Genomic DNA, 13,939 nt, shown 5'->3' on the forward strand with positions numbered 1-13,939 from the left:
TTTTTTTATAAATAAAGTTTGTGATTTATATAGTTCTGACAATAACTTTTATGTAAACTAACAATGATATTTTTTTATAAATATTTCTAGGAAAGTATTACTTGGTTGATGCAGGATATCCAAACACGAAAGGATATCTATCACCATACAAAGGTGAAAGATATCACATTCCTGATTTTAGAGATGGAAGTCAAGCACAAGGCATTCGTGAAGTATTCAATCATGCACATTCGTCACTTAGAAATGTCATTGAAAGAACAATTGGTGTTTGGAAGAAAAGGTGGCATATTTTATGTGATATGAGACCATTTCCACTAATCTAACAAGAAAAGATCATAGTTGCAACAACAACACTTCATAACTTTATTCGAATATGTGGCGTTCAAGATGAGGAATTCAATAAATGGGAGCATATCATTGATATATGTCTGAACGAGAAGAAGAAAGAAACATTAATGAAGATTCGAGTTCAAATAATTTAAGAGTACAAGATGGGAGCTACAAGAATAGAGCTAGAAATCGAATAGCCACTAAGTTGTTGGAAAACAAAAATCGTTCAAGTTTATGATGTGTTATGTTTCTAATATTGGATTATTTCCAAACTCTTTCAATTTAATTTATGATAATGTTTTATATAATAATTTATAAATTTTCATTTGGTCTAAAAAAAAAAAACAGGGCTTTGCAAAATATAATTTTATTTATAAAAAAATGCCTTTTATTTTATTTATGATAATTTGTAATAAAATCTCAAAGCTCTTTTAAAAATATTTTGCCAAACAAATTTTAACTTAAAAGTACTAAATAAGTTGAAAAAAACAACAAATACCAAACAACTTTAACTTCAACTTCAAAGTTTTAATTTTCAACTTTATTCTAAAAGTTACTTTTAGACCTAAAAAAAAGTAGGGCCAAACGCACCTTAATTCATGTAACAACTTTTGGAATCACATAATTGCAAAATTAACATGTAACAACCTTATCAATATTTCAATTCCAAATAAGAAAGATTTCCTCATAGTTTAAATACCGTCTTCTTAATTCTATTTAAATACATCAAACTGCAACCACTCTGTGCATCTGATTTTCTCATAGCTTTATTCCAAAAAAAAAAAAAAAAAGCTTCCCCTTCTCAATGGAGGCAGATTGGAAAAATTTGGAAGCACTTCCTCTAAGTTTGATTTTTGACAAGTTGGTAGAGCGTATAGATCACATCTATTTCAGTGTGGTATGCAAGAATTGGTATTCCATTGCAAAGGTTAATTATCAAAACCGGCAAATCGAAAATAATGTATTGCCGATGTTAATGATTCCCACAAAAAGAAAGTGTAGAACAAAGAGAAGTTTATATGGGATTTCATCCAAAACAATTTATAAGTTGCAACTTCAAGTGCCTTATAACAAGAGGTTGTGTGGCTCCAGTCATGGTTGGCTAGCAAAGGTGGAGTACTCCAAAGTTACAATTATAACTCTATTGAATCCTTTCAAAAACATTTCCATCCCTCTACCACCTATCTACATGTTGGATATACTTAGGAGAAGAAAAAATTATGAATGTAATGTGCATAAGGTTATTTTATCGGCTAATCCTACAACTATGCCACATGATTACGTTGTTGTAGCAATCTATAGTATGCATAACTATCTTGCTTTCATAAAAGCCGGACAAAAGGTTTGGACTTATATTGATCACGACTATTATCGCTTAAGTGATGGTTATTTTCTATAAAGGTCTAGTCTATGCCGTGGGACAATGGAATAACATTGTCTCTTTCGATTTGAGTTACTTGAAAGATAAGGTCATTCCAAATGTTGTTTCTTCTAAGGGGGATGATTATGCTGATCGGGTTTATCTTGTGAAATCATTGGAGGGAGAATTGTGGCTTGTGAGAAAATTTATTGGTTTTCCAGACGATGACGATGAAGATAGTATCTTGTCTAGTAGTGGTACTGAAAGATTTGAAGTGTATAAGTTGGAATTGGATCTTCAAAGTGGTAAGCTTATGCAAATGTTAAAACTTGATAGTTTGGGAGACAATGTTCTATTTGTCGGTGATAGTGATTCTATATCTATGTCTGCCTCATATTTCTCTAATTACCTACAAAAGGATTCAATATATTACACCGATGATTTTTACGACGATGATCCGGATCCTTATCCTAATGGACCATTTGATATTGAAATTTATAATGTTAAAGATGGAAGCTTTAGTCAACATTGCCCTTACCAAAATTGGTTTGCACGGATGCCACCTGCACTATGGGTTCTTCCACCTTTTCAGTGGGATTGACAACTTCAAATTAATTGAAGTATGTTACTTTGTTTTATTTTAGTCTCAGTTTTTGTCTTTTCAAGTTTGTTTATTTAATGGAGTCTAAAAAAGTTTGTTTATTATATTGCTATTGACTAGCATTAGAGAATTTGTTTTGTTGAATAGTTTTGATATGACGCTCTGCTAGGGTTTGCCTAGCATGAGCGCTGCCCCTCCATTGTTCACCGTTACAGCTTGCCTAATTCAATTATCCAATTGCTTGTCTACTGATTGTGCTTGTTGTTGACTGCTCTAAATTCAATTTTTTACAACAATTCAACACCAATCCAATTGGCTTACGTAAGTTAGCAACAACACCAATTTTTTCCTTGTACTTGCAAACAAATTGTATTGGGATCACGTGTCTAGTGTAAAGTTCTTTGTTACGTGAAAGCTTCCTCCACCGTCAATTCAATTAGCTTTCTTTTGGACCAGCTTTCAATTTCTTCCATCTTTTTTCACTATCTCAGCTGCCATGTTTGACTGCAGGCTGAGATGTCCGCTCTTCCAGCCGCTCCCAAGGTTGCAAGGGTTGTCATGCCACCACCACCTTCCACTCAGCAAGTGGTTTCGTTTGCTCAGGCTCTGACAGGGTCAACTAGGGCGGCTTCAAATGATACGTGGAGAAACACTCAGTGTTAAAATCACCCAGGAAATTTACGACCGAGGAACGGATTTCTGTAAGTCAAATTTGAGGGGCAGACTTGTGTTGAACAAGGGGAACAAGCCATTTTCTACAAGGGAAATTGAATTGCGATTGCAGAAGCTATGGAAGACAGCAGGTGCCTGGCGCATGATGTCTTTACGAAGAGGGTTTTACGAATTTTTCTTTGCTTCAGAGATGGATATGCGTACTGTGTGGGCAGCAGACACCGTAAACTTGAAGCCTGGTGTCCTTCGGCTGTTTGAGTGGTCCAAAGACTTCAATATGCACACTCATCGTAATTCACATGCTCAAGTGTGGATTCGCTTACTCGAACTACCTCAGGAGTACTGGATGGAACGGACTCTTCGAGAGATTGCAGGAGCGTTGGGGACACCTCTTGTGATAGACAACGCGACAACAAAGCGTTTGTTTGGACATTATGCAAGAATTCTTGTTGATATGGATTTCTCCCGTAAGTTATTTCATGAGATTGTTGTCGAAAGGGAAGGGTTTGCCTTCACGGTTGCGGTGGCCTATGAATGGTTGCCTGATTTCTGTTCTCATTGTCAGAATATTGGTCACGACGTCACGGACTGCAGACGGCTATACCCCAGGCAGGAAACATCTGCCCCTAAGGAACGAATTGATAAGGGGAAGAAGCAGGTTCCTATAACAAAGACTACGTGGGTTCCTTTAAAGGAAAATCCAACTGGTATTGGCTCCTCAGTAGCCTTTGTTGCCACTACTATCCCAGAACCGGCACGAGTTGAAGAGGAATTTGAAACTGAAACACAAAACAACTCAGCTACTGGCTCCTCACTAGCTTTTGGTGCCACTACTATTCCCGAACAGATACGAGTTGAAGAGGAAATTGAAGCTGAACCACACCGTAACTCAGTTGCTCACGTACAAAAGACAACAGATGCTGAGCCAGTGCAATCCGCTCCTCAGCTTGATTTACCGAACCAGTATCAAAGGGATAGCACTGATGATCATTCAGAAGCAATACCGATTGAAACACAGGATATTAACAACGATGAAAGCACATATGCTATTCCTGCAGCCATACCGACACCTTTGGTAATCACTACTTCGCTTAGCCCGGTTATTCAGGATACACCGCAACAAGAATCACTCGAGAAGGAAGTGCCCGAGCAAAACAACACATCAACCGAGGCTTTTATAGCTTTGGAAGCAACTTTGCAAGCGGATGATGTCGCAGAACATACCATTGCAGATGAAAATTTGGAGCAACAAGGGGATACATCTTCTCCTCAGGAAAATTTGAATTCTGTCAATAAAGAGTTTGAAGCTACTTACACATTTGAGGATCAGACAAAAGTTACTTCAACTCGCACCGACCGGCTTCCTAACACTTCTTTACATGTGTTAGAGGAGATAGATGTTGAGGAGAACATAGTTGATCGGGGAAATGCACCTGTACAGCAACAAGTTCACAGCAGCAGGAACATACAGAATGATCTTGATTTATGGGCCAGAATCCGTGAATATGATCAACGAATGGCTGATGAAGGCTTCACTCAAGTTCTTACAAAGGCGCAGAAGCAAAATCGCAAAAAGCAAGTCCTTGGTACGCCCTATCAAACTCGTGCAAAGGGTGGTCCTCCATCTTCCAAATGATTCTGTTATATTGGATTGTCCGTATTATTTCATGAAGGTATCAGCTGTGCGGACAAATTGGCGCATATGGGTCATGGGATTCAAAGTTCTATTTGGTTCTATTTGGTTAGAAACTCTTCCGGCCGAGTTGCATATGGATTTCTATCCCTTTTTTAGATTTCCTTAAACATTTTATTTTATTTTTTATTTTTTTGCATTGTTTGCTTTTCTTTTTTGAGGGTTTTGGTCTAGTCCCCCCTCTCTTTTTGTACAAACTTTTTCCCCCTTTTTATTGAATTTTAGAGTTTGACAGGCATAGGACGGAGGCTTCCCGGGGTGCCAATTAGTTGGGATGTTGGTGTTGTCTCCTGATGTCTGTCTCTCTCCTTGCTTAGCAAAAAAAAAAAACTAGCATTAGATATTTTACTTAATTATTTTACTTGTCAAACCAATTATGTTTCATCCAAATAAATTATGAAAATCAACCTTGTCAATGTGATTGCTTTCTCTGTAAGTTATAAGAATGGATTATTTTAAAACAAATTCCAATTGAGCAAATTTCCTTGCACTAGTATATATCAATCCTATTTTTCCTTGTGAACTGTCAACCAAATTTGATTGACACAAAGTCCATCCATTAGTAAACCTTTTAGGAAAGAAATACACCACAGTGGTACTGAAAATGTAATATAAAAACCAAACTAAACATGATCATGACATAGAGAAACACGACAATGATAATAATTTGAAGAAAAAAAAAATGAATTGAATGTTTTCACATGTGTTGTTGTTGTATCGATGATCGACACATGTGTATCGGACACCAAACACTTTGATCAAAAGTGACTGTTCTACGAAGATTGCAAAACAAAATAAATAAAAAATAAGCAAAGTATTTTTGTTAGTTAGTTCTATTACTATCTCTTATTTGGTTCACACTTCCCCTATAATTTGTTAGTTAGTTCCCCCTTTCCCTCCTTCATTATCCTACTGAATGCTCATTTTAGATACTTTTTACAAGTGTTGTTAAATAGTGACTATAGCCCTATAATGTAATATATTTTGAATAAACCATTATTGTTCCGTTATACGATATTTAGTACAAAATGTTGTCAAATGACAATGCTATATTACTGTTGTACATCGAAATTTGAATAGACCGCTATTTTCCGCAATATGCAATTTGCAACATTACTTTTTACACTTTGATTAACTGTGTTCATAATCAAGCCAAGGGAGATAATTTTAACAAGCACAACCTTAACAACAATTGATCCAAAAAACACAAACCGATCAAGAAAGAAAATGACTTCAATACCAAGCTACTTTCAGTAAAATGAACAATTAAGGAAAGAGATAAATTAAAAACAAGGTACATTGAATTAAACAATATAATGTTGTTAGTCTAACCATGTTCGTAAGCTTCATCTTCACGATCCATTGATCGTAAGCTTTTCTATTGATCGTAAGCCTTCATTGATGATATCAAGAATGTTTTGATACATGAAGATCACCTTCATTTTGAAAATGCAAGTTGCCATCTTTCACGGATTCTTCAACAACAATAGTGACCTCTAACCAAGCTCTCGATGCAAATTTGATTGAACAAATTGATGGAATTAACTGAATTTGGGAATTAGGGTTTTAGAAAGAATTTGAGAGGGTGAGAATGATGTGAAATCAAAAACTTTATTTATACATTAGTTGTATCTCACTTGCTTGTTTAGCAAGCTTATAACAACTATCTAACTTTCAGAACAAAATTAACTTACTTTTTAACTGCTCTCTTTTCTTCATTTATCCTTTATATATTGGTATTTTATAACAGGGTCGATTTGCTTTTCATTTAGGTATTGCAATTGAATTTCAATATTATTAAAGGTTATTGGGACTTTTTAAGTTGTATATACCATTCTTTCAACAAAAAAAAAAAATTGTATATACCATAGCTTTTGTTTGTGTTAGTTTTACGGCTATAGTCAACCTAACAAAAAATGATTCCATAACCTAACATAGAATTTAGTAATATAGAGAAAACTAGTGTAATAAATATAATTGGAAAAGTATATTTCAAAAATTTAAAATTTAAAGGATAATTAAATAACTTTGATTTTAATCAGGACTAAAAATGCATGCAGGATAATTTTTTAGGGACTAAAAAAAATGTATTTTTTTAATCATAAGGATAATATGTTTTCCTGGACTAACAAATAATTGATACATTTTACTAAAAAAAGAAATTGATTACTTCCTCAATTTTAACTTAAATTGTGGTGAACAATTCTTACTAATATCATGGTTTTGAGTAGTTTTCAATTTTAATATTCCAATATTTTTAATATATTGTGGATATTCCCTGTATCTTTTTTCATTTGATAATTTTTATGCTTTTCTTCATCTATGTAAGTTTAAACTATATCTTAGCTACTTAACTTTTTTTTTTGTTACAAGCTAGTTAACTATTTAATTTGATTACTAACATATAATACTTTATTCAATTTAAATTATTAAATATTATTTTAAATTTATTTATCTAATGAATAATATTACTTGAATTCCGACAAGTTAGCACGGTTCACCATTATAATAAAAATAGGTTGTCACTACTCAATTAAGGTACAAACCCTCCATCATTCTTTTTATTTCATGTCACTTAATATATTGCCACATCATCAAATTAGATGATCAAAGTGATGAGTTGGTCAAAATTTCTGAACTGAGACCAAAGTTGCACAAAAACTGTATGAAGAATATCTTGATATATGAAGATCACCTTCATCTTCATGATCTACTGATCATAAGCTTTTCCATCAAAGACTGGTCAATACGCAAGGAAGTTTCCATCTTTCACATATTCTTCAACAATTGTGATCTCTAACCATACCCTTGATGCCAATTCGATAAAACAACTTGATGAAATTAACTGAATTTGGGAATGAAGGTTTTGGAAAAAAAAAATTGAAAGGATTTAGAGGGGAAGATTGATGAGAAATCAAAAACTTTACCCCTTTATGCAATGATTAACTAACCGATTACAACAAAGCAACAAACTTAATTTGTACACCATACATTGGTTATATCTCACTAACTCACTTGCTTATGTAGCCAGCTTATAACTAACTGTTCGAGACTAGGCAGACCCAATCCATATGTTTATACAATTTTAACAATAAAATAAATAAATAATGTGTAATTTTTTTATTCATAAGGATAATATGTTTCTCTAGACTAATATATAGGAGTATAATTGAGATTACTTCATTCCCTCAGAAAAAATTGAGATTACTTCATCTTAAATCTTAACTTAAAATGTGATGCATCAATCTTACTAATTTTAGAGTTTTGATTAGTTTTCAATTTTAATATTCTAATAGTTTTAATATATTGTGGATATCACCTTAGCTTATGTCTCTTGTTTAATTTGTATGTTTTTCTTCATCTATGTATGATTAAACTTTATTTAAGGTAATTAATTATTTAATTTAATTACTTTCATATAATATTTTTTTTTCAATTTAAATTATTTTCTATTATTTTAATTTATTTATCTAATGAAATAATATCATTTGAATTCCGACAAGTCATTATGTAAAACTCAGGATCTCTATCCTCGTGAGCTTAACTCAGTTGGTAGGAACAATGCATAATATATGCAAGGTCCAGGGTTCGAACCCCAGCCACCACAAAAAAAAAAAAAAAAAAAAACTCAGGATCTCTAACTTTTTTTCCTTTATGTTAAACTACTCATTCTTTGTCCTCGTGAGCTTAACTCAGTTGATTTGGACAATGCATAATATATGCAAGGTCCAGGGTTCAAATCCTGGCAACCACAAAAGAAAACTACTCATTCTTTTTGTTTCAAGTTAACGTAATTTAATGTCACGTCGTCAAATTAGATAATCAAAGTTATGAGTTGAGAATATTTGTGAATTGAGATTAAAACTGCGCAATTAAAAATAGAGGATTATAATTGCAATTTTACTAAAATAGGAGATCAATCATACAATTAAACATCTAAAAAAAATGAAGTGTTTTTTTTTTTCCAGCAAAAAAAAAAAAATTATTTAAGGCGAGAACAAATCGAAATCAGAAAGCGGGAAAAAAACTGGTTTTGTCTCTTTCTCTCTCTTCTCTCCATTCCGTCTCGCTCTCGCCGTCTCGCCGACCTCAACTTCTATCGCAGAACACTGGTTCTCTCTCTCTCTCTCTCTCTCTCTCTCTCTCTCTCTCTCTCTCTCTCTCTCTCTCTCTCTATCTCTCTCTCTCTCCTCTTCTCTTCTCTCTCCTCACTTTCTACAATGGCGCGCTGTAGGTCCACCCACCGGAGCAACTGCTCCCACAGTCCGTTGCCGAATTTCAAGATCCATTTCCTGATCAGGTTTGTCATCTTTTCTTTTGATAGGGTTTGGAAAACTGATAAATTTTTACCTTTTTTGCAAACCGTTATTCTTCGATTTCGGATGGAACAATTTAGAAAATTCTTTTCTTTTAGTTTTGGAAAATTCTTATCAATTTTTCACCCTTTTTGCAAATTGTTAATATCTGATTGTTTGTATTTTCTAAATTTTTGCATTGAAATTTTATCGGTGTCAGTGTTGTGTCTCTGTGGTGTCCATTAGGGTCAGCGTCGTGTCGATGTTAGTGTTGTGTACACTGCCAAAAATGGTTACATTCAATTTTGTCATCTTATGAAATTATATTGGTGCTATTCAATTTTGTCATCTTATGAAATTATACTGGTGCCGACGTGTCAATATCGTGTCTGGTGTCTGTGCTTCATAGCAAAGCGTGACTTGTGTCGATGTTCTGCACCGACACATATACATTCAATTTGGTCACTTTTTGAAATTATACTGGTGTCGACATCTCAGTGTCGTGTCCGGTGTCTATGTGAATGCTTCATAATTCAAAACTCTTCTAATATTGTGCAATTGGATCAATTCATTCCACAAGAATTTATCATGTATCTTTCTAAAGCATTCTCAATTAGATCAAAACCTCTTTGTCCGTGTCTGTGACTGTGCTTCACAGCAAAGGCATGGCATGTGTCCGACACTGACACACACAATTATACTGTTGTTGGTGGACATTCAATTTGTTCGCTTTCTGAAAATTATATTGGTGCTAATGTGTCAATGTTGTGTCTGTGACTGCTTCATAGCAACGGCATGACATGTGTCCGACACTGACACACACATGTATACTGGTGCTGGTGGGTACATTCAATTTGGTCGCTTTATGAAAATTATATTGGTGCTAATGTGTCAATGTCGTGTCTGTGATTGTGCTTTGCAGCAAAGGCGTGACATGTGTCCGACATTGACACACAATTATACTGGTGCTGGTGGGTACATTCAATTTGGTCGTTTTTTGAAAATTATATTGGTGCTAATGTGCCAATGTCGTGTCTGGTGCTAACGTGCCAATGTCATGTCTTGTGTCTGTGTCTGTGATTGTGCTTCATACCAAAGGCGTGACTTGTGTCAGACATTGACACGCCCAATTATACTGGTGCCGGTGGTTGCATTCAATTTTGTCATTTTCTGAAATTATATTGGTGCCGATGTGTCAATGTCGTGTACGGTGTCAGTGTCTGTGACCGTGCTTCACAGCAAAAGTGTGACTCGTGCCCAGTGTCTATGTCAATGCTTCATAGTTCAAGTTCAAGACTCTTCTAATATTGTGCAGTTGGATCAATTCATCCCACAAGAATTTATCATGTATCTTTCTAAAGCATTGTTCAACAACAGAATTATCCCTTGAAGATCTGCAATATCCACCATTATCTCTGGAGTTTCTTTATCTGTTAGTAACTCAAAGCTTTCTGTCAGTTTCTCCATGCTAGAGTTCACTGTTCTAAAGGCTTTCCAATTGCAAAATTAATCCTCCTAGAACTAGTATTGTCAAGGAAGTTTCTTTGATTCCTCCTACTATGCATTGGATAAAAGCAAACTGTGATGGTGCAGCTACTTATGGAGCCACTTCTTGTGGTGGAATCTTTAGAAACTATAATGGTCAATTCTTAGGTTATTTTGCTGAAGGCTTAGGTGTTGGACACTCTTTAATTGCTGAACTGTGTGGGATAATGAGAACTTTATAGATTGCTAAACAAAGGAATTACACGCACTTTTGGTTGGAGTCTGACTCAAAGATAGCAATACTTGGTTTCAAATCTGTAGAAATAGTGCCTTGGCAGATAATAAATAGATGGTTCAATTGTATGGATTACACTTCCAGCATTAACTTATAGTGTCTCATATTTACAGGGAAGGAAATGTTTGTACTGATAGATTAGAAAACATAGATCTATCCTTAGCCTCTTTTCAGTACTTTTATACTTTGCATATGGAAATTAGAGATGCTTATGTTCACAATAGACTAGGGTTGCCTAGTTTCAGGTTCTCTTTTCTTTAAGGAGGTTTGGCTTGAACCCCTTCTTTTTGTAACAATCTTCTTTTTAATATATTTTGGGTGGGTGTGCTCCCTTTTCACCTCACTAGCCTTGAAAGAAAAGAAAATATCAAAACCTCTTTATCCTGTATCATTTTCACCTTCAAAGCTTGGATTTAGTCTTCCTGCTCCTGCTCTTGCCTGTGTACCCGTTTTGCTTTCTCCAAAGCATTCCCAACTAGTTGTTTTAGGTGTAACGGCTTTGGTCCATTTGATTAGACCCAAATTAAATATTACAAGTTCTGCCCCTATTTTCTCTAGAACATTCCCAACCGCAACAACAATGAAACATACCTGATGAGTAACATATGACTCCATTGAGCTTCCGTTCCCCGCCACATTTGTAAATACGTGTCCGGTTGTTCGGACAGTTTTTTGTGGCGGTGGAAGAGCGACAACTCTATTGATCAAGTAAATAAAGTAGAGATTAATGCTTTGAGAAGTCAAGTTCATGGTCTAAATGATCTCGCTGCTATGACTGGAACAAGAGAAGTTGTAGACGAAGCAACAATTGCAAAGACAATAGAGATTAGAGGCAAATAATCATATTGATTAGTATGTTTTTTATTTGTAACTCTTGTTATGTAATTACATAATAGTTTATAATTTTGTTTTATATTTTTTTGTTTATTTCACACAATTTTATAATAAGTTATATATAAACCTATGGATACTTTGAATTACTTCTTTTATTATATGGTGGGAACTTTGATGTTGCTTATTGACAATTTATGTAGATTTTCCTACAATTTTATCTACGGAATAATTTATGTAGATTTTTCTGTGTCAATTGTTGTGATAGTAATTGTGAGTATGTTTGCAAGAATTAAAGAGAGTGTGATACTCAAGGAACCAAAATGATGGTTTATTATGATTTTTGAGACTCGAACCCGACTAATACTACCCACACATATTGAAAAGTAGTGTTGGACCCCAATTATCAGTGTCCACCTGCTCGTTGTGTCTTTTTTTTTTAAAATGGTCATGTCGGTTTTTAGTCGGGACATGGGTGCTTGTCTACCCCTATTACATGGGGATTCATTTCCGCATGAAAATTGTATAGTGTAGTGATATTTTGATAACCATTTTGGTATAATTTTTTAGACAACTTTGTTGTTCTCTCTTCTCATTAGTCAAAAACAATGGAGAGAGAAAAAGGGAGAGAGAGAATAAAAACATAATGTGAGTATGAGAGAGAAAGTTGTACAAAAATTGTACCAAAATGGTTGTACAAATATCATTTCTCAATTGTATATTTCTAGTAGTGAAGATTGGTTGTGATTTGTTCGTAGTGAGGACGAATCTGAAACAAGATTTTGGACGATAGTCGGTGCATTTCTAGCATCTTTCACTCGTTTATATCCATTAATCAATTTTCCTTATAAAAAACTATCACTTATACATCCTTTAATTTTTTTAATTATTTTATATTTTCTCTGAATTTTATTATGAAATTAACATTAAAAATCTATTTTAATTGTAGAAAAATTCGTAGTGCACATACATTTTTTAAGGATTTATATGTGAATTTAAAGTCCCAGAAAGATTCCCTTGATAATACAAAATTGCAATAAAATTGTCAATTTTGTCCAAAAAAGTAGAAATCATATAGTGTTATTATGATTTAGTTTCAGGATTTGTTAATTAACTTTGATACAGATTCTTAGAGCATTTTCAATTGCAAATTTATAAAGACTTAAATTTGGTATCATAACCACTATTAAATGGTTTTCACAATGTCATATCACACTTATGTAACTTAAACATATTTTGTTTCAATGATAGAAAATTTAAACAATTTTTATGAAACTCACACTTTTGATGGTTTTTTATTTGCAGCTTTTTTTTGATAAAATAAATCAATTTTTAATTTGATGAGAGCTTATTTCAACCATTTCTTTGTTATAAAACTATCACATTAACTATTTCCTCTTCTTAATATATCAAGTGGTCTGTTTTAATGCTTCTTTGAAGTACATATAAGTAAAAATAATTATTTATAAACTAATAATAAATATCATACTAGACTTCCTTAAAAAAAATAAAAAAAATCATACTAGACTATTACTAGAACAAAAAAGGAAATATTAGTTTTTTTAACAAGCTTATATTTTTCTTATATTGCAGCATGCCTTACTACACATGTCATGTATGTTGTAAAACCTTCAAGTCTATGAAAAGATTTGAAGATCATCATAATACAACTCACAAAGGAGGCAAGTATGAATGTCATAAGTGCAAACAAGCTTTTGTTTCAAAAGCATCTAGGGATGCCCATTTGAAAAAGGACGAATGCAGGAAAAGATAAACATTCTATCAAGGATTATTTGTATGACATGCATGTGAATTTTTGGGCAAAGTATGGTATTTGTATGACATGCATGTGAACTACATTTTGACTTGAATGTTTCTGACAAATGTGGATGTAACAAATGTGGATTACTAAAAGTAGTAAGAGATTATGGCTTGGTTTTGACTCCATTCAATTATACCGTTAAGTAAATTTGATCTTATTTTGTTAGTGTCATCGAAAAGATAAAAAATTATATCATGTTTTTTATATTGTTTTGAAGGATACTATATTTGTTATATTGTGGGTATCATTGAAAAAAATAAGTATAGGTTTACTTATTTTGTCAAATGAAAAGACATTCGATCTACTCTTATAGATGGAAAAAAATCCGGATGAAAGAGAAAAAACACACCTTTTTTTTGAGCAAGGGAAAAAAAATTGTTTGATACACGATGACTATTTTTTTTTCAAATAAAATAAAGATATGTTTCTCTTTATCTTGATCGTAAAAATATAACCTTATCAATAAAAAAAAATGGGATTCCAAAATCTTTATTTTCCTGATCTAAATAAAAAAAGATTTGGTTATATATTTGAGTCAAAATTATTTTGATAAGA

At 33.4% G+C, this 13,939-nt stretch overlaps 1 protein-coding gene and 1 pseudogene across 1 annotated transcript; both read left to right on the forward strand.

Annotated features, from left to right (window-relative positions):
* The first annotated feature begins 1,134 nt into the window (after positions 1–1,134).
* Positions 1,135–2,291, forward strand: LOC146938210 (putative F-box protein At5g55150; annotated as a pseudogene).
* Positions 2,292–2,925: 634 nt separating this feature from the next.
* On the forward strand, positions 2,926–4,599 carry LOC146938211 (uncharacterized). The gene has a single exon (XM_085749601.1). The coding sequence runs from the start codon at positions 2,926–2,928 to the stop codon at positions 4,597–4,599; it is 1,674 nt and encodes a 557-aa protein (XP_085605727.1).
* Positions 4,600–13,939: the final 9,340 nt, after the last annotated feature.

The sequence above is a fragment of the Medicago sativa genome, chromosome 3, assembly GCF_051527215.1.
Source record: "Medicago sativa cultivar Bolivia chromosome 3, Bolivia_mono, whole genome shotgun sequence".
NCBI classification, from domain to species: domain Eukaryota; kingdom Viridiplantae; phylum Streptophyta; class Magnoliopsida; order Fabales; family Fabaceae; genus Medicago; species Medicago sativa.

Bases quoted from the DNA above. Each gene is read 5' to 3' on its own strand.
- LOC146938211 (XM_085749601.1), top strand. From the start codon at position 2,926: ATGATACGTGGAGAAACACTCAGTGTTAAAATCACCCAGGAAATTTAC.